Source organism: Aphelocoma coerulescens, chromosome 14 (genome assembly GCF_041296385.1).
Source record: "Aphelocoma coerulescens isolate FSJ_1873_10779 chromosome 14, UR_Acoe_1.0, whole genome shotgun sequence".
Taxonomy (NCBI): domain Eukaryota; kingdom Metazoa; phylum Chordata; class Aves; order Passeriformes; family Corvidae; genus Aphelocoma; species Aphelocoma coerulescens.
Genome location: NC_091028.1, coordinates 2,505,340 through 2,522,311, shown reverse-complemented (window position 1 = coordinate 2,522,311; position 16,972 = coordinate 2,505,340). Strand labels below are relative to the sequence as shown.

General features: G+C 65.9%; 1 protein-coding gene across 2 annotated transcripts; it reads right to left on the bottom strand.

Moving 5' to 3' along the window:
* SBK1 (SH3 domain binding kinase 1) lies at positions 1–16,877 on the bottom strand. Of its 2 annotated transcripts, none has more exons than XM_069030084.1 (4): positions 16,190–16,877; positions 3,042–3,244; positions 2,755–2,957; positions 1–2,198 (listed from the first exon to the last, which is right to left on the bottom strand). In XM_069030084.1, the coding sequence occupies exons 1-4, from the start codon at positions 16,249–16,251 to the stop codon at positions 1,416–1,418; spliced, it is 1,251 nt and encodes a 416-aa protein (XP_068886185.1). In that variant the 5' UTR covers positions 16,252–16,877; the 3' UTR covers positions 1–1,415. The 2 variants fall into 2 exon arrangements, with proteins under 2 accessions (XP_068886185.1, XP_068886186.1); XM_069030085.1 differs by lacking the exon at positions 16,190–16,877 and adding an exon at positions 10,237–10,367.
* Positions 16,878–16,972: the final 95 nt, after the last annotated feature.

The following is a 16,972-nucleotide window of genomic DNA, read 5'->3' as shown; positions in this document are numbered from 1 at the left end:
GGCGGGGGCGGCCCCTGCTCTGTAAACTGCTGCTGCTGCTGCTGCTGGAAAGCGTTATAGCCCTTTGTGGGGAATTGGGGCACCGGGGCGGCCCCACGGCACCCACCCCATGGGAGGGAAGCCCGAACCACAGCAGGGTGCTCCTGCCTTGGGGTGCCCCCACAGCCTCCCCGCCGCGGCGGCGGGGTGAGCTCCCCGCTCTGCTGGGTGCCCAAATCCAGGAGGGAAGGTGTGACCTCCGCACACACCCCAGGACCTTTGTCGGTAAGGGGCCACCAGTGGCTCCTGCCACCACGCCCTGCCTCGCTGCAGCCAGCCCCGGCAGGGTCCGTCCCGCTGCCTCTTCCCCGCCAGCCCCAGGGGAGGGTGACAGGTCTGGGGAAGGGGTGACAGCAAGGAGGGGTGATGGGGACAGCACAGGGAAGCAGGCGGGCCCACGGGAGGCCACTCGGGGCCCCCTCCCCTGCTCCCGGGGTGTGCAGGCCAGCCTGGGGTGCACCGCCGCCACCTCCTCCAGTCCCTGGGTACAAAGAGTCTGCAGAGGGGACACGGGGACGCCAGCACGGCAGAGCCAGCCCGGCCTGAGCATCCAACCTGCTGGATGGCCGGCACCGCGCCCACTGACCGCAGCCCGGAGCGCAGCTCCGGCCAGAGGGGACCCATCCCTCCGGCAGGGCCTGAGCCGTGTGGGGCAGGGCAGGGGACAGGGGCTGCCAGTGGCAGTGGCTGGGACACACAATGACACACAGACAGGGACACTTGCTACATCAATGGCTGCCAGCACCTCCCACGACGGGGAGGCAGCCGAGGCTGCCGGGGGTCCGGGAGGCTGCCGGCTCCCTGTCACCAGCCCGGCGCCCGCCTCCCCATCCCTTCCCAGTCCCCAGCAGTGCGGCAGGGACCAGCTGAAGAGGGCAAATCACCACCCACCCAAACCTCCCCAAAGGCCTCCTCCACGGTGCAGGGTCATCGGCCTTCCCGCTCCCCGGACAGGGGTCGAGCACGGGGTGGGGGCAGAGCCAGTGGGCCACCCACTACCCACTGTCCCTGCCTCTTCCTCCCCGTGCTGGGAGACCCCTGCCCGTGCCACCCTGGGGGGAGCCTTGGAGGGGGCAGCACAGCCGTGGCAGGGCTGTGGGTGCCCCCAGCCGTCCCAGCAGCAAGTGGTGCCCTCGGCTGGGCTCCGGCCACTGGCCTTGCCCAGGCGGCACGGGGGGGGATCGGCATCCTCGGCGCTACAGAGCGCAACCAGTTCTGTCCTTTTCCTCTTCCATTGTGTTTCTTTTCCTTTTTTTTTTTCCTTTGGGAGACCCAGAGCCCGGTCCCGGCTCGTGCCACCACCACGATGCGCTCCCCCCATCCCTGTCCCCAGGGCGGGGGGACGGGGCGGGTCGTGCAGATGCCACACGCCGCCGTCACACGCAGATCTCTATTGCTGTGGCCAGGACCATCTGCCCCTTGCCCTTGTCCTGCCGTCCGTCTGTCCTGCTCGCCGTGCCCGGGGCGGCTGCGCCGGGCTCGGGGCCACGCGCTCCGCTCCCCTCGGTCAGGACGGTCCTCTTGAGCGGGGCGGGGGTGCAGGAGCCGGTGGCCTCGTGGCAGTGGGGGCCAGCCGGGAGCTTGTCCCTGGCGTGCTTGCGGGAGCGGTAGGAGGGCCGGCACCGCACCTCGGCCATGAGGTCGCACTTGATGAAGTAGAAAACCTCCTTGACAGGGCAGCGCTTCTCAGGGTCGAGGGCCAGCAGGCGCTGGAACATGCGCAGGGCGCTGTCCGTGAAGCGCCGCCACTGCGAGGGCAGCCCCGCCAGCCGCCCCTTCTGCCACCGCACGAACTCCTCGAAGAAGGCGTCGGACGCCACCGCCGCCTCCCAGGGGAAGTTCCCGGTGAGGACGCAGAAGATGAGCACCCCGAAAGCCCAGACGTCGATGCTGGTGTCCACGGCGAAGCCCTCGGCCCGGCCGGCCTGGCACACCTCGGGCGCCGTGTAGGGGATGGTGCCGCTGATGCGCTTGACCCGGCAGCCCACCTTGCGGGTCATGCCGAAGTCGGCCAGTTTGACGCGGCGGCAGTCGCGGTCGAAGAGCAGCACGTTCTCCGGCTTGATGTCCCGGTGCACCAGGCTCTTGCTGTGCATGTAGTCGAGGGCCAGGCCCAGCTGCTGCACGCAGCGCTTCACCAGCTCCTCGGGGAGCCCCACCTGTGGGGGAGACACGGCGTCAGCCACCCGCTACCGAGCCCCGTGGGGTCCCACCCGGCCCGGGCACCCACATTTCTGTGGCCCCATGGTCGTGGGTGCTTTTATCTGGGTGCCCTGAGGCAGGGGATGGTGGTGGGTCCTGGGCCACCCAAGGGATGGGGGATGGGTCTCAGGCTCCCCATAGGCCGGTTTGGGTTGGAAGAGACCTTAAGGATCATCCAGTTCCCTGCCATGGGCAGGAACACCTTCCACTGTCCCAGGTTGTTCCAAGCCCTGTCCAACCTGGCCCTGGACACTGCCAGGGATCCAGGGGCAGCCACAGCTTCCCCAGGAGAAGGGTGATGGGTCTCAGACCATCCTAGGGATAGGTGATGAATCTTAGGCCACCCAGGGGATGGGTGCTGGGTGTCACACTTGTTTGTAGGTGCCTGTGGTCAAGCCTAGCCCAGATAGGGGTGCCCACACCTGCCCCCCCTCCCACAGGGGCAGCTTTGCCCAGCACCCCCTGAGCCCCACATCCCACAAAGGCTCCCACGGGAGATGCCGGGGGTCCCACCTGAGGCGGGATGATGTCAAAGAGGTCCCCGCCGGGGGCGTACTCCTGAGCGAAGACGTAGCAGTCCTCGGTCTCGAAGACCACATCGAAGACCTTGATGATGAAGGGGCTGGAGGAGAGCGTGTTGGTGATGCTGAATTCCCGCAGGAAGTTCTTCAGCTTCGTTTTGCTCTTGTTGACGAACTTCAGGGCCATCTTGGTGCCTGCAGACGGCAGGGGAAAGGAGTGAGCCCTCGGCTGGGACACACCGGGCACTCCGCTCCCGGCACACACCCCGTTCCCCTCACCTGTGCTTTTGTGGGACACCAGGTCCACCTTGCCGTAGGTGCCCTTGCCGAGCTCGCGGATGAGGTCATAGTGCTTGGTGATGTCGGTGCCCGAGAGGGTGCGGATGGCCAGGGACTGCATGTCCTCGGTGATGAGGGGCACCCCGCAGCAGCCCAGCTTGCGCGAGGGCTCCTGCTCAATCGAGCCCGCGCTCATGGTTGCGCTGCAAGGCAGAGTTGCACTGCTCCCATGGGGGCTGCAGAACCATTGTGTCCCATCCCATCCCATCCCATCCCATCCCATCCCATCCCATCCCATCTCATCCCATCCCATCCCATCCCGTCCCTTCCCCAGGGCTGCAGCCACGGCTCCTTGCAAAGGGGGATTGGGCTGCCAGGCTGGTGCTGAGCAGCTCCCACTGGGTGCCACCCCTCTGTCGCCAGGGGCAACCAGCCCAGTGGCTCTGGAGGGGATGCTCCAGCCTCCCCAGGGGCCGCAGCTGTGTGGGTGTTTGGGGGCAAAGGGAGGGCTCTGGACATGGCAGAGACAGGGACAGGAAGATGGGACACGGACACACACAAGGACACACATGGATACAGCCAGGGACACACACATGGACACACATGGATACAGCCAGGACATACACACGGACACATTTTCTTGGGCCTGGTGTGTTCACAGCCACCACGCAGGACAAGAGCTAAGGCCCTTTGGGGCTCCCCTCTGCTGCTGTGGTCCCCACTGGAGACCCCAAGGGCCAGCCCTGTCTGCTCCAATACCGAGCCCCTCCGGAGCTGAGCCTCACCCCAGCCAGTGGCACTCCAGAGCAGAGCCAGGGCCATGCCACGGGCACCAAGGAAGACACAATGTCTGCAGCAAATCCCTCCTCGTACCTCTCCAACCATCCACCAGCACCAACTCCCAGCCTTCCCCAGCCAGGGTGCCAGACACTCTGCTGTGAGAATCCCAGACTGCTTTGGGGTTGGAGGGGACCTTAAAGCCAATCTTGTTCCATGGGCAGGGACACCTTCCACTAGCCCAGGCTGATCGAAGCCCCGTCCAACCTGGCCTTGGACACTTCCAGGGATCCAGGGGCAGCCACAGCTGCTCTGGGCACCCTGTGCCAGGGCCTGCCCACCCTCCCAGGGAGCAATTCCTTCCCAATATCCCATCCATCCCTGCCCTCTGGCAGTGGGAAGCCATTCCCTGTGTCCTCTGGCAGTGGGAAGCTATTCCAGACCCTTGTCCAAAGTCCCTCTCCAGCTCTCCTGAAGCCCCTTGAGGCACTGGAAGGGGCCCTAAGGTCTCCCTGGAGTCTTCTCTTTTCCAGGCTGAACAATCCAAATTCTCTCAGCTTTTCCTCATAGCAGAGGTGTTCCATCCCAATAATCATCATTGTGGCCTTCTCTGGACTTGCTCCAACATATCCATGTCTTTCCTGTGCTGGGGACCAACAGCTGGATGAAGCATTCCAGGGGGGATCTCACCAAAGCAGAGCAGAGGCCAGCCCAGCCAGCAGCACATGGACAACACCACCAACATTCCTCACTCCTGGCAAACCAGGGATGGTTTTCTCCTCACTCTGACCATTCCCACAAGAAGATCCAAGCTCGGAGTCACCCACCACACCACCACAGCAGTGGAACCGCCCCAGCATCTCCTCTGATGTCTTCAGGGTACTGCCTCACCCTCCATCACCCCACAAGCACAAACCCCGGGCAGCCAGGGTCATGGGGAGGGCACTCGGTGGCTGCAGGTGCATGAGGATGGACAGAGAGAGCCCAGGTGGTGCCCATGGGCTGAGCCCCATTCAGGGGCTGCGACAGCCACCCCAAATGGTTCCAGACACCCCACACAGCACCTGCAGCACCCCACAGCCAGGATCACACACGAGGATCCTCTCGGCTCCTTCTCAACAAGGCTGAGTTGGATCTCCAACTTTCCCTCCTTCCTTCCTTCCCCCCACCAAGCTGCCTGTCATCCCAAACCAAAGCTCAGCTTCTTCACTTATTATAGTTATATTTTTTCCCTGGGAAGTTGGGGAAAAAATAGAAAAGGAACTTCAACATCATGATGTTCCAAAAATGTAACAGTTTGACTCATAAGATCTCCGAAGCAGCTCATCTCCATAGTGTTTCATTGGCCCCCTGGCAGAGGAGCACCATCTCAGTGTCTGGGTGCTGGAGGTGGAGGTGGATCAGCAGCAGCTCGCTGGAGGCAGGGCTGAGAACAGCCCCCAGCATCCTGCACGAAGAATTCCGGCTACGCTTGGATTTACGATTGCGCTCATCAATGTCCCTTAATTAACCGGTGTTGAAATGCAATTATTCAAGTCGGGAAGGTTGGGTTTGAGGAAAAACCCTGCTGGTTGGATGGCAGAGAGGAGAGGGAGGACTGGTGGCTTGTGGAAGGGCTCTCCAAGTCAAGGGCTGTTTGTTTTTCCCCTTGGCTCAGCCTGTTGGGGTTTCCAGGTGTCTCCTTCCCAACCAGCAACCGAGGAACATCCATGGGAAGCAGGGATCCCGCCAAGTCCGGTCCCGTGCTGCGGCGTGGGCTGGCACAGCTGGCACCGGGATGTGCTGCCAGGGATTGGGATGTGCCGGGATCCTGCCGCAGTGCCGCCGGCATGGCCAGCTCCGAACAACACCCCCCACCTCGCCAGGGCTAACAGGAACACGGAGCCATCGCCGATCCCAGGAGAAGCCGAACAGCGGCGGTGACCAAAATACCGACGCGCCGAGGCCAAGGAAAGCGTAAATGCAGAAGTTTTCATTAAAAATTGAAAGGCTCTTAAAAACATGTTGGGTTTGATGTGAGCAGCGAAGCGGGGCAGCAGCGGGAGGCGGCGAGAGCGCGGTTCCAGCTCTGTGCACTCCCAGGGACAGCAGGGATGCGGGAATAGCGGACACGGAGGGACAGCAGTGCCAGTGTGGCAGGAGATGCCACCAGCTTGGCCTGGCCAGGGTTGAAGTCCCACATCCTTCTGCAGCCAGGCCAGTCACAGCAAGGACCACCTGTGTGGCCACGCGCCAGATCGGGTCAGTCCAGAGCCAAAACGGGGCCTTTTCCCGGCACCCCAGCTCCTCTCCCGCCCCAAATCCCTGCAAGAGAGGAGTCAGCACCGTGCCCGGAGGAAGCCAAACCCACCCTCTCCAGCTCAGGTGTTTCAGGTGTTCCTGAAGGAGCTTTCCCAAGCAGGGAGGAAGGATGCGCATCCCGCCGGAGTCCTGGCAAAGCCCCCCGCGGCTCAAGATGCCGGGAATGACAAAGAGGCAGTGAAGCTGCTGCCACGTGGCCCCGGGACCTGCCGCTCACCACAGGCGGTTCCTGCCGTCATCTCCGCATCCTGAGCCATTTCTCCTACTATTCAGACTAAAATTGTTCTGTGTTTAAGCTTCAGAACCGTTTATCTCATTGAGTGAGGAGGATAATCCACCCACCTCTTCCTTGCTCCCTGGCAGGTATTTATAGGCAGCCACTCGTCTCCCGTCGGCAGCTGCCGCTCCTCTTCCCAAACCTCCCGGCTCCATCCCCAGCACGGTGGAGCAGATCCCGGAAGGACATTATCCCGTACCCAGAGCCCAGATCCTGCCAGGAGCTGAGGCTGGCACCTCCAGTCCTGCCCCAGCGCTGTTCCCTGCCGGGGGATGCTTTGCCCTGCTCTGTATCCCGCTCCACATCCCGCTCCGCCGCACGCCCAGCCCTGGGCACATCGGCTCTGCCGATAACTAATTGCAAACTCATTAAGAGCTCATTGAGAGGAGCAGAGGCCGCCCGGGAGAGTTGCCCGGCAGAGGCTGCTGGAGCAGCGGCTGCTTGGAAATTAAGAGGGAAAGGGGGGAAAAAATCCCTCTGGCCACATCAGAGACTGACAGAAAAACAACCCGGTTATTGAGGGAGGTTACAGGAAAAGGGTTTGGGCTGAGCCTGGTGCAGGGTTGAGCGGCAGGGGCTGAGACTCGTACCATGGGCTGCTCTGGGACAAGGAATTGGGAAGATGAAGGGAAAATCTATGCAAGGCAGGGGCTCTGCAAGACCCAGATTCCTCTTTAAAGAGAGGAGAAATGTGAAATGCAGCAGTGGGATGGGCACAGGCCCACACTGCTCTGTCCCTGCACTTGGCAGAGCTTGGATTTCCCCTTTTCCCATCCCCAAACCCTCAGTTAAGAGCAGGTAACACCGACTCCCACCCAAGCCCAGCAGGCTGGAGGCCAGGGCGCCCATAAGGAGGGAGCTCCCTCCCTCCACACCCCGACCAGCTTCCAAACCTGCCCTGTTTCCCCTAAACCACGCACTGAGCCAGCAAAGTCACACCCCGGGCCCTGCCGGAGCCAACCCCTCTCCCAGTTCTCCACATGCCAGCACCACCCTGGTGTCACTGGGACGAGGGGCCAGTGGTGCTTTGGCCATGCCCCACACTGAGCTGCTGCCTCCCAGCGCCTCACTCCATTTCCAGCCCCTGCCACCTCCATTCCTGCCTGACCCCGTTCCAGGGACATCCTCTCCTCTCTTCCATGCCGCTGGGATCCGCACACCAGATATGAGCTGTGCTTCCTGGAGGCTGTGGCACGCTGGAGCCCAGGGAGGGCTCGCAAAGGCACCTTGGCCTAACGAGGACAACGTGGCTGTGGTGGGCAGGACGGGAATCTCGCAGCGGCTTGAAGCCACCAGTGCCCACCACGGGCAGCAGCCTCCAGCCAGGCTGGCCACCACCTCCTGCTTCACCCAAAGCACCAAGACAGGCATAGGGAAAGGTTCCTGCACCCCTGTGCCAGCCCAGGGCCATCCAAAGCCACTCAGGACAAGCCAAGTGTGTCCGGGAGGTGGCTGGTCACACACGACACAGAGATATTGGCTGCTGGCAGTGGTTTGGGGACAACCACTCTGCCAGCATCCCACAGCCCAGGAGGAGCAGCCACCCCAAAGAGGCCATGGATGGGGCACGTCTCCATGTCCAGCTGGCCCCACAGCAGCGGGACAGCGCCGGGAAACGCTGGAGCACCTCTGACACCACCGGAACCAGCACCAAACCTCCACCGAAGCACCCACAGCAGCTGGGACTCCCCAGTGCCCCCAGTTTAGGACTGAATTGGCACCAAATTCCAAGTTATCCAGCAATTCTCATACCAGCTCCTTGCTTAGACCAGAGCAGCCTGCTCAGCAGCAGGATTGTCTTCGGCAAAGCCAATGAATGCCCTGCCAGGCGCGGGCTCCCAGTCGGCAGGAGCTCTCTCCCCTCGGTGCAGATGTTCCAGCTGCAGGGCAGGGTCAGGCCCTGTCACACCCATCCATAGTGTCCCCCGCTGCAGGAACCATCTCCCATCCTGGCCATCAGCCTGTGACAAGCTTCCTCAGCCTTGGTTCCAGGATTCAGGTTTCGCAGACAAATTTGGGAAGAGCAAACAAAGCAGTGCCAGGACTCTCTCCTCCGGCAGCTCCCGGGGAGCCACCACTCCTCCTTCCTGCCACCGTTCCCTGTGCCCTCTGCACTGCTCTCCCAGAGCTGCCAGCAGGATTTTCCCTCATCCACACTGGGCTGTCTCCGTCCATCAGCCCCGATGACAGGACCTTGGCTGCCTTTCAGTGCTTCGGCCTCCCGGGGTTTTTGCTGCCGAGCAGGATGGCTTTGTTAGGACCTCAGCTCCTCCAGCCTGCAGCTCCTCCCGCCTTTGCCGCCAGCACCGGGGATTTATGATTACTTCATTGTTTGATTGGTTTCATCAGCCTGTCATCATCTCCCTCCCAAAACTCTTCCGCCAGCGCCGGCAGCACCGCACGGGTGGGATCTGCAAAGACAAACGCCCCGAGCGGCACCTGCCCGACCCCACGGCAGGGCCAGCCGGCCCTCGGCCCCGCTCGCTCCTGGAGACAACAGGGACACGTCCCTCTGCCACAAAACCCAGCCCTGACTCCACTCCCGGGGGCTCTGTGTGCCCCGTGCAGCCCGGGCATCGCCCCCTCCTCAGCCTCCCGCCGACCGGGATGCTCCCATGAAGGAGGATGCTCCCACCACTGCCGTGGTCTCCTCCCGCAGCACCCCGGGCAGGGCACGGTGACACGGTGACACCGGCCGGGTCGGGGGCTCGGCACGCGGACACCCAGCTCCGACCTTTTCCTCCCCGTGGGCAGCACCCCGATGCCGGGACCGAGGGGTGCTGGGGCCGGGCCACCCTGCCCCAAGTCCCCGAGCTGTGCTGGGGCTCCCGGCTTGGCGTCGCCCGCCCGCGGCCACGGCGGCAGCGAGGCCGGACCTGGAGGAAAGTGGGTCACGCTCCCCCTTCCCCGCTGCGGCCGGGGAGACGCCGGTGTGGGATGGAGGCCGGCCCTGCGGCCAGGGGACAGCAGGGGACAGCAGGGGAGGTGAAAGGGGAGATGGGGGAGGTGATGAGGGTACACAAGGAGACAGGAGGGGACGTGATGAAGGGACGCGAGGGGAGACAAGGAGAGATGACGAGAGGAGATGACACGGGGAGATGATGAGGGGACAAGAGAGGACACGATGAGGAGAGACAATGAGGGGAAACGAGGGGAGATGATGGACCGGGCATGAGGGGAGATGACAGGAGGACATGAGGGGACATGAGGGGAGGTAATAGGGAAGACAGGAAGCTGGTGAGGGAAGACAAGGGGAGGTGAGGGAACATGAGGGGAAACAAGGGGAGATGAGATGGGGAGGTGATGAGGAGACACAAGGGGACACAATGAGGGGACACGAGGGGACACGGCCTGAGCTGCCCCCGAGGCCGCCTCTCCCTGCTCTCCCCTTCCCCTGTTCCCAGCTGCCTTCCAGCTCAGCGCACACTTCCAGACCCCCCAAACCCGCCGGGAGCCCCCGGGGAGCAGCCCCGCGGCCCCAGCTCCGCTCAGTGTCACTCACGCCCCTCCGTCCCCGTCCCTCCCCCTCGCCCCCCCGCCGTACCGGGGCCGCCCGGGGCGCAGGTGCCACCGGCCGCAGAAGGGACCCGGGGCGGGGGGGCGACCGATCCCGGGGGCAGCGCCCGCACCGCGCGGTGCCCACCCCGCTCCATTCATCCCGGAGCGCCGGTTGTACCGGGATGGGGGTTTTGTCCCCTCCCCGCGCCGTGCGGGCAAACAAAGGGCGGCCTCGGTACCGGGCGGGCAGCGCCCCCCGCACCCCCGTGCCCGCATCCCCGTGCCCGCACCCCCATCCCCGCACCCCCGTGCCCGCACCCCGTGCCCGCACCGCCACCTTACCGGAGGGGCGAGCCGCCGCCGCGCCCCGTCCCCGGCGGGAGAGGAGCCGCCGCCGCCGCCGCCGCGCTCCGCCCGCCCCGCCGGGCTCCTCATGCCGCGGCCCCGCCGCCGCCGGAGGAGCGGAGCGGAGGGAGCGGAGGGAGCGGAGGGAGCGGAGGGAGCGGAGCGCGGCGCCCCCCGCAGCCCCCGGCAGCGCCCGCCCCGCGCCGCGCTCCGCCCGCACCGGCACCGGCGCCGCCCCGGGGAGGGAGCGCGGAGCGGGAGGAGCGGGAGGCGCGGGGGGGCTCCGCCGCCGGCCCCGCGGGGATGGGGGGATGCGGAATGAGCGATGCGGGATGCGGGGCGCTGCTTGTCCCCGCCCCCCCCCGATGTAGCCGGGGGGGAGTCGGTGCGGGAGCAGCCCAGGAAAGGGGGGTCGGGGCTGAGCCGCCCCCTCCCCGCCGGTTGCGGAGCTCCGCTCCCGCGGGTTCGGCTCGGAGCAGCCCACGGCGCTGGGGACAATGGGGATGGGAGCCGTGCTCCGCAGGGGGCGGCTTCACACCCTACCCCACCCGAGCACCCCGACAGTCCCAGCTTGGAGCATCTGGGGGTCGCCCGCGCTGTGCAGCCGGAATGCCCAAGCACAGGACCCTGTCCTGCTGCCCGCTGCTTCCCTGGGCCCCGCTGCCCTTGAGCTCCTCCAAGACTCTGTTCCCTCTCCTTTGGCACGGGTGATGCCCCCCCCCCCCCCCCCCCCCCCGTGTGGGTGATGCCCACCCTGGGTCAGGGAATGGTTTGGGTTAGAAGGGACCTTCAGGATCATCTTGTTCCAACCCTTGCCATGGGACACCTTCCACAAGCCCAGGTGGCTCCAAGCCCCTTCCAGCCTGGCCTTGGACACTGCCAGGGATCCAGGGGCAGCCACAGCTGCTCTGGGCACCCTGTGCCACCATGGCACAGGTGATGCCCACCATGGCACAGACGGCCCCCCAAAATGCTACTCCTCAATGTGTGCAGGACACGTGGCTTCCCCCGTGGCTCATGGAGAGTGGGAACATTCAAGCCAAGCCAGGGAATGCCAGATGAGGCAGAGACATCCCGGGGGCTTCCCTTCAGGTGCCTTAAATTTGGCAACACTTTTGGCAAATGATGCCAGAGCTGGGCACCAGGAGCTCCCAGGCACTTCCAGCCTGGGGAGCAGTGACAGCTCTCCCGGAGGAAGGCAAGGCGTTCGCACTGTGCTCCCCCTTGGAGCATCCCCGGACACACCTCGTCTTCCCGGATTTGCTTCTGTGCCCATCAAGGCTAAGCAGCGATGTTTAACACAGGCCAGGATTTGCTTTGGGGCTTCCTGGTCCCTCAGCTGGGTGCCAGGTCCCTCCCTTCGCTCCCGCGACAGTCGTGGGGCTGCCCCACCCTCCGAGGGTGACAACGGACTGTTCCCACACACCAGCCGTGCCCTCTCCGCTGGGACCGGGGCCCTGAGGCCCCACAAACCGGGGAGGGCCGGGGAGCCATCGGCACTGACTCACGGATGGCTCCGCTCCGCTCGCGCTGAGGATGCAGAGCAATTAAGTCTTTTCATGAATGACTTTAAGGCAAGAGGCTGAATCACACTCCGACGCTCCGCTTTCATTTGTGCCGGCATCGGCTGTGCCACTGTCACCCTCTGCCCGCCCGGCAGCCGCTCACGGGGCACCGCCAGCCCCGCTCAGGGCCGCGGGAGGGGCGGCTGCGGCTCCCGGGGCCGGTCCCCTCCATCCCCCTCCGCTCGTCGGTTCCTGCCACAGCTCCCGGCTCCTGCGGCTGGGATGCTCCAAGTGCGGATGATTCCCACCGGGCTGGAGGCATGGGAATGGCACTGGGAGGAGAAATGCTGGAGCGCAGGGACCCAGCCAGCCGGGCTGGGCTGGGTGGGGGCTGGCGGTGCCCGGAGCGGCTGCCGTGGGGCTGGGACGGGCTGGCACAGGGCAGGAAAGCATCTGAGGAGTGAAGGTGTGGGAAAGAGGAAAACTGTGGGAGATGGGCAGAGCTGAGGTGCTCCCTGTGTCCCTGCAGCAGCAGCCACAGGCCAGGGAAAGCCACGGCCGCCTTCCTTTCATGCCCCACTCCATGGGCCACCAGGGATGGGGTGGGTCCAGCCTCGCCCCTTCCCACGGCCCCTCTCCCCGCCCCGTGTCCCCTGCCTGTCCTTGCCAGGCCATCCTGGCTCCCGCAGCCTCCCGCTCGCGGCGTTCTGAGCGGCTCCTCTGAGCTCTCTGTCAACTCTCTCCCTATTTATAGCTCGGGGCTGTTTCTAGGTCAGGCGGGAGGTGCCGGTGCCCGGGGAGCCAGCCCAGGGACCGTGGGGGGACTGCAGGGACAGTGTCACACGGCCCACACGTGGGTCAGCTCCCGGTGTCACCACCCTGGTGCTTGAGGACGGGGCTGTGCTGTGCCCTGGGCACACAGGGGCTGAGCTGGCGCTGGGACCAGCTGGGCCTGGCAGGGCTTTGTGGGATTCTGTGGGACTCCGTGGGGCTTGGCAGGACTTTGTGGGGCTCTGTGGGGCTCCATGGGGCTCTGTGGGGCTCTGTGGGACTCATCAGGGCTCCATGGGACTCCATGGGGATCAGCAGGTCGTCATGGGACTTTGTAGGGCTCAGCAGGGCTCTTTGGGACTCCTTGGGACTCTGTGGAACTCAGTAGGGCTCCGTGGGGCTCTGTGGGCTCCATGGAGCTCAGCGGGGCTGTGTGGGGCTCGGTTGGGCTCAACAGGACTCCTTGAGCTTCTGTGGGAGTCCACGTGGCTCTGTGGGGATCTGTGGGGCTCTATAAGGACCTGTGGGGCTCCACGGGGCTCCTCAGAGCTCGCCAGGCCTCCGTGGGGCTCAGCAGGGCTCCATGTGACTCCGGGGGGGTTCCATGGGGCTCCGTGGGGCTCCTCAGGTCCCTCTGGGGCATCCGTGCCCCGTGGCAGCACGTGGGTCACACACACGCCGAGCCATAGTAACACCAGTTGTACCAGGGAGCGCCGGCACCGAGCTCGTGGTCTTCAAAGCGCTCCCAGAATACTAATAACTAATTAAGATTAACGAGATGAAAGGAGCCAGATCAAACATGTTTATCGCCTCGTGCAATCCCAAACCGTGCGAAGAGCCTCCGCCTCCCCGAGGGACCACGAGTGCCCCTGGGATTTGTGCTCGGAAAGGGAATATCCGGCTCGTGCCACGGGATGTACTTGGACAGGGTGGGCAGCGAGAAATGGCCCGGAAAGCCCAAAATATTCCCAGCGAGCCAAATCTCCTCGGAACTCAGCGAGAAGGTCGCTGGTCCCTTCGGCATCGCTCGGTCAGAGCGGGAGGCGAGGGGCTGAGCCCCGCACGGCCGCGGGCCGGGCTCCCAGGGCCACCCTCCGCCTGTCACGCTCCCGTGACAGGAGCCAAACCTGCCGGGGCTGCTGCGGGGATGCTGGGAAGGAGCAGCGGAGGGAAGGAGGGAGGGAAGGAGCGAGCGGAGCACGCCGGGAGCCGCAGCACGGGCGGAGGGGACCCGCTCATCCCGGGGGGCTCCGGCGTGTCCCGCCTGCGGGGCCAGCACCCCCCGCCCCAGCCCGGGGGGCACCGCCCGTGTCGGGGGCGCCGGGTGTCCCCTCGGTCCCTGGGGACAGCGCCCATCCACGGGGATTGCCAGGGGGAAGGGGGTGGTGGGAGCTGCTTCCCGGAGCGCGGGGCGAGGGGCTCAGAGCCCCCAGCTCGGTGTCCCCCCGCGGGCGTGCTGCCATCCCATGCGGTGACAGCCGGGAGGAGATTCCCGGGGGCTGCTCGCAAGGTCAGGGAGGGGACGCAGCCCGGGAGCCGTGGGATAGCCCCGCTGGTGGTGGGCACACGCCAAGCCCCTGCCAGCGACCCTCGGGGTGCTGCCCCCGGCCCAGAGCCCGTCCAGTGCTCCCGGGGGCTGAGATGGACCGGGCAGGGCGGGGGCACAGCGCCCTAAGGATGGATCCCCCGGCCCGGGCTGGGGAAGGACCGGCCGCATTTGGGATCTTGGGAACGGTGTTGACCCGGAGCACAATGACGGCTGTTGAGCTGCTGGGATGGAAGGGGACGGGAGGGGGCTCTTTGGGACGGGCTGCTTGGGAAAAGAAGCAGAACGGGTTTCTTCGAGGGGAAGGAGGGACTGAACTGGGGGCACGGGGGGAGCCACGGAGCCCGCCCTGGCACTCCTGTGCCCCGATGCCCCAAACCGCGCGGCACCGCCCGCCCGCCGCCTCCGCTCGCTGCCCGTTCTCCTGGCACCATCTAGAGGCTGCGGGGACGGGCACGGGGGGACAGACACGCGGGGACGGGGACAGACACAGGGAGACGGACACGGCGGGGGAGACACGGGGGGACTGACGTAGGGGAAAAGACGTGGGGACAGACACGGGGGACAGACATGAAGGGACAAACACGTGGGGACAGACATGGGGGACAGACACGCTGCCACAGCAGCCACGCGTGGGGCCCACGCACTGCCCCTGGAACAGGGGGCAGGACCAGGGGGTAGGACCAGGGCCGGGCGACAGCACCTCCTGTCACCCCGGGGGAGCCCACCCCGGTGGGGCTGTGCTGGAGGTGACAGGCGATGGCAGCTGTGTCCCCACGGGACACGCTGGTGACAACCAAGGGGGTGTTCAGGGACCGGGACACACACCCACACCCCAGTGCAGCCCGCCTTGAAGCAGGGCAGCGCAGGGAGAAGCCTCTGGGCACAAGCCATGGGTGTCCGTCCCTCGCCGCCCCCCCGAGCAGGGAGGGGTGATCCCTGCAGCCACCATGCAGGACCCTGGGCCACCACACTGCCACCCCAGGTGCTCCCTCCCTGGCTGAGAATGCCAAACTCTTGTCACCTGTGGCCTGACACAGGCTGGATGCCACTGGTCAGCTCTGACCCTGGGTTGGGCCGTGGGACAGGAGTCCTGGGAGTTCTGTGCACCTCTCCAGCCAGCAGCACCCACACCCCGGCCAGGTACCCCTGCTTCGATTCCTGGTACCCCTGTTCCCCCCACCTGGGCAGTGACTCATGGGAACGGAGGCTCCAAAACCTCGTGATTTACACCAAAACAAATCCTACAGCTTCCTGCGCCCCGGGAGGGAGGACAGACTGCCTGGATGGATCCAGCTGACAGCCCTGAGACCCCCAGACCTCCAGTGCCTGGAGGGCTCCTGGCTGGAGCAGGCAGGGGCTCTGGTCGGGGCTGGCAGCGTGGGACAGGAGCCGGCAGTGGCTCAGTGCCACGGAGGAGCAGTTGGGCACAATATGTGCCAGCATTCACACCCCGCATCCCTGCCGGCTGCCCGGCTAATTCCGGCACCAGCACATTCTCCTTGGCTGCCGCTCAGCAGCGCCGATGGGAGAGGAGATCTCGGGGACGGGGGAGGCGAGCGCCGGTGCTGCTGCCGAGAGGGACAGGCCTCGGGGAGCCTCGTGGCTCTCCTTGTGCAGCCCCCAAGTGCGCCGGGCCCCCGGCCCCTGCCGGGCAGGGAGGAGCAGAGACTGCCCAGGGACCCTGCTCAGGTGAGCGGGGCTGGGCGGGATGGCTCCAGGATGGTTCTGGGATTGCTCCGGGAGGCCGTGGGTGCACACAGCCGCACTGCTCTCAGCACCGCTGAGCTGGCACGGCACGGCACGGCACGGCACGGCACGGCACGGCACGGCACGGCACGGCACGGCACGGCACGGGATGCCCTCTGGGCTCCCTGGTGAGCTGCTGCCAGGGAAGCCCATCCCGGACGGACACACGTGCTCTGTGCGCAGCCTCTCCCGGCACAGCACCGGCTCCGGACTCCTCTGGCCAGGAGAGGCTGCGACTGCTCCAGAGGAAACTTTGGCCCGGCCCGCGCCAGGCCCTGTGCCCAGCCCGGCTCGGTGCCCTGCTCCCGTGCCATCCCTACCGTGGGTGTCCAGCAGCGCTGTGTCCCCCCCGGGGCTGTCCCGGGGTGGCGGCACTGACCTGTGCAGGTGCAGGGGCTGCAGCTCCTCTTTCTGGAAGCAGACGAAGCAGAAGGAATCCATCGCTCAGGGCCGGTGGCCACCGCGCCCGGGCGAGGGGGACCGCAGGGCAGGCAGTGCCGGAGGGGTGTTGGCATCTTCCTCGCCGGTGCCGGCGGTGGCCGGAGGCTCACGCTGGCCCTCGTGGGGCCATGGTGTCGGGGAGCCCGTCACACGGCCGGGCTGAGCGCCGGGAGCGGCCGCTCCCCGGGCACGGAGGCAGCTCCGGGCTGTGCCACGTCCCGCGTCGCCCTCGCTCCGGGGCCAGCGATGCCCAGTGCCACCCCGGCACCCATCGCGCTGCCCGGCACACGGCGGCACTGCCAGTCCTCAGGGGGTGCGAACAGGGACCTGGGATGGCATCACGGGCACCAGGGCTCCGGCAGGGTGGGCCGAGGCACCGGCCAAGCCCTGCGGTGCTTCAGCGGCCGTGGGAAGCGGCTGCCCCGTGGCACCGGACGGTGTCCGTGTGGCGGGGGGGGGAAAGTGTCCCCTGGAGCGAGTGGGGTCCGGCAGGGTCTGACACGATCCAGCGCGGTCTGTAAGGGCCTGGAAGAGTCCGGCAGGGTCCGGCAGCCCGGCACACCGACGGAGGGGGAAAGTTGTGCCGTCGTGGAGCGGCGGCTCCGCGGGGCTCGTCTCACCGGCAGAGCAGCCGCTCGCTCTGACAGCTAAAGCAGCGTGCGAGTATTAATAGCTCCCGACTCCCGCGGCGAGGCTGCAAGTTAACTCCTCGAATGCCGCC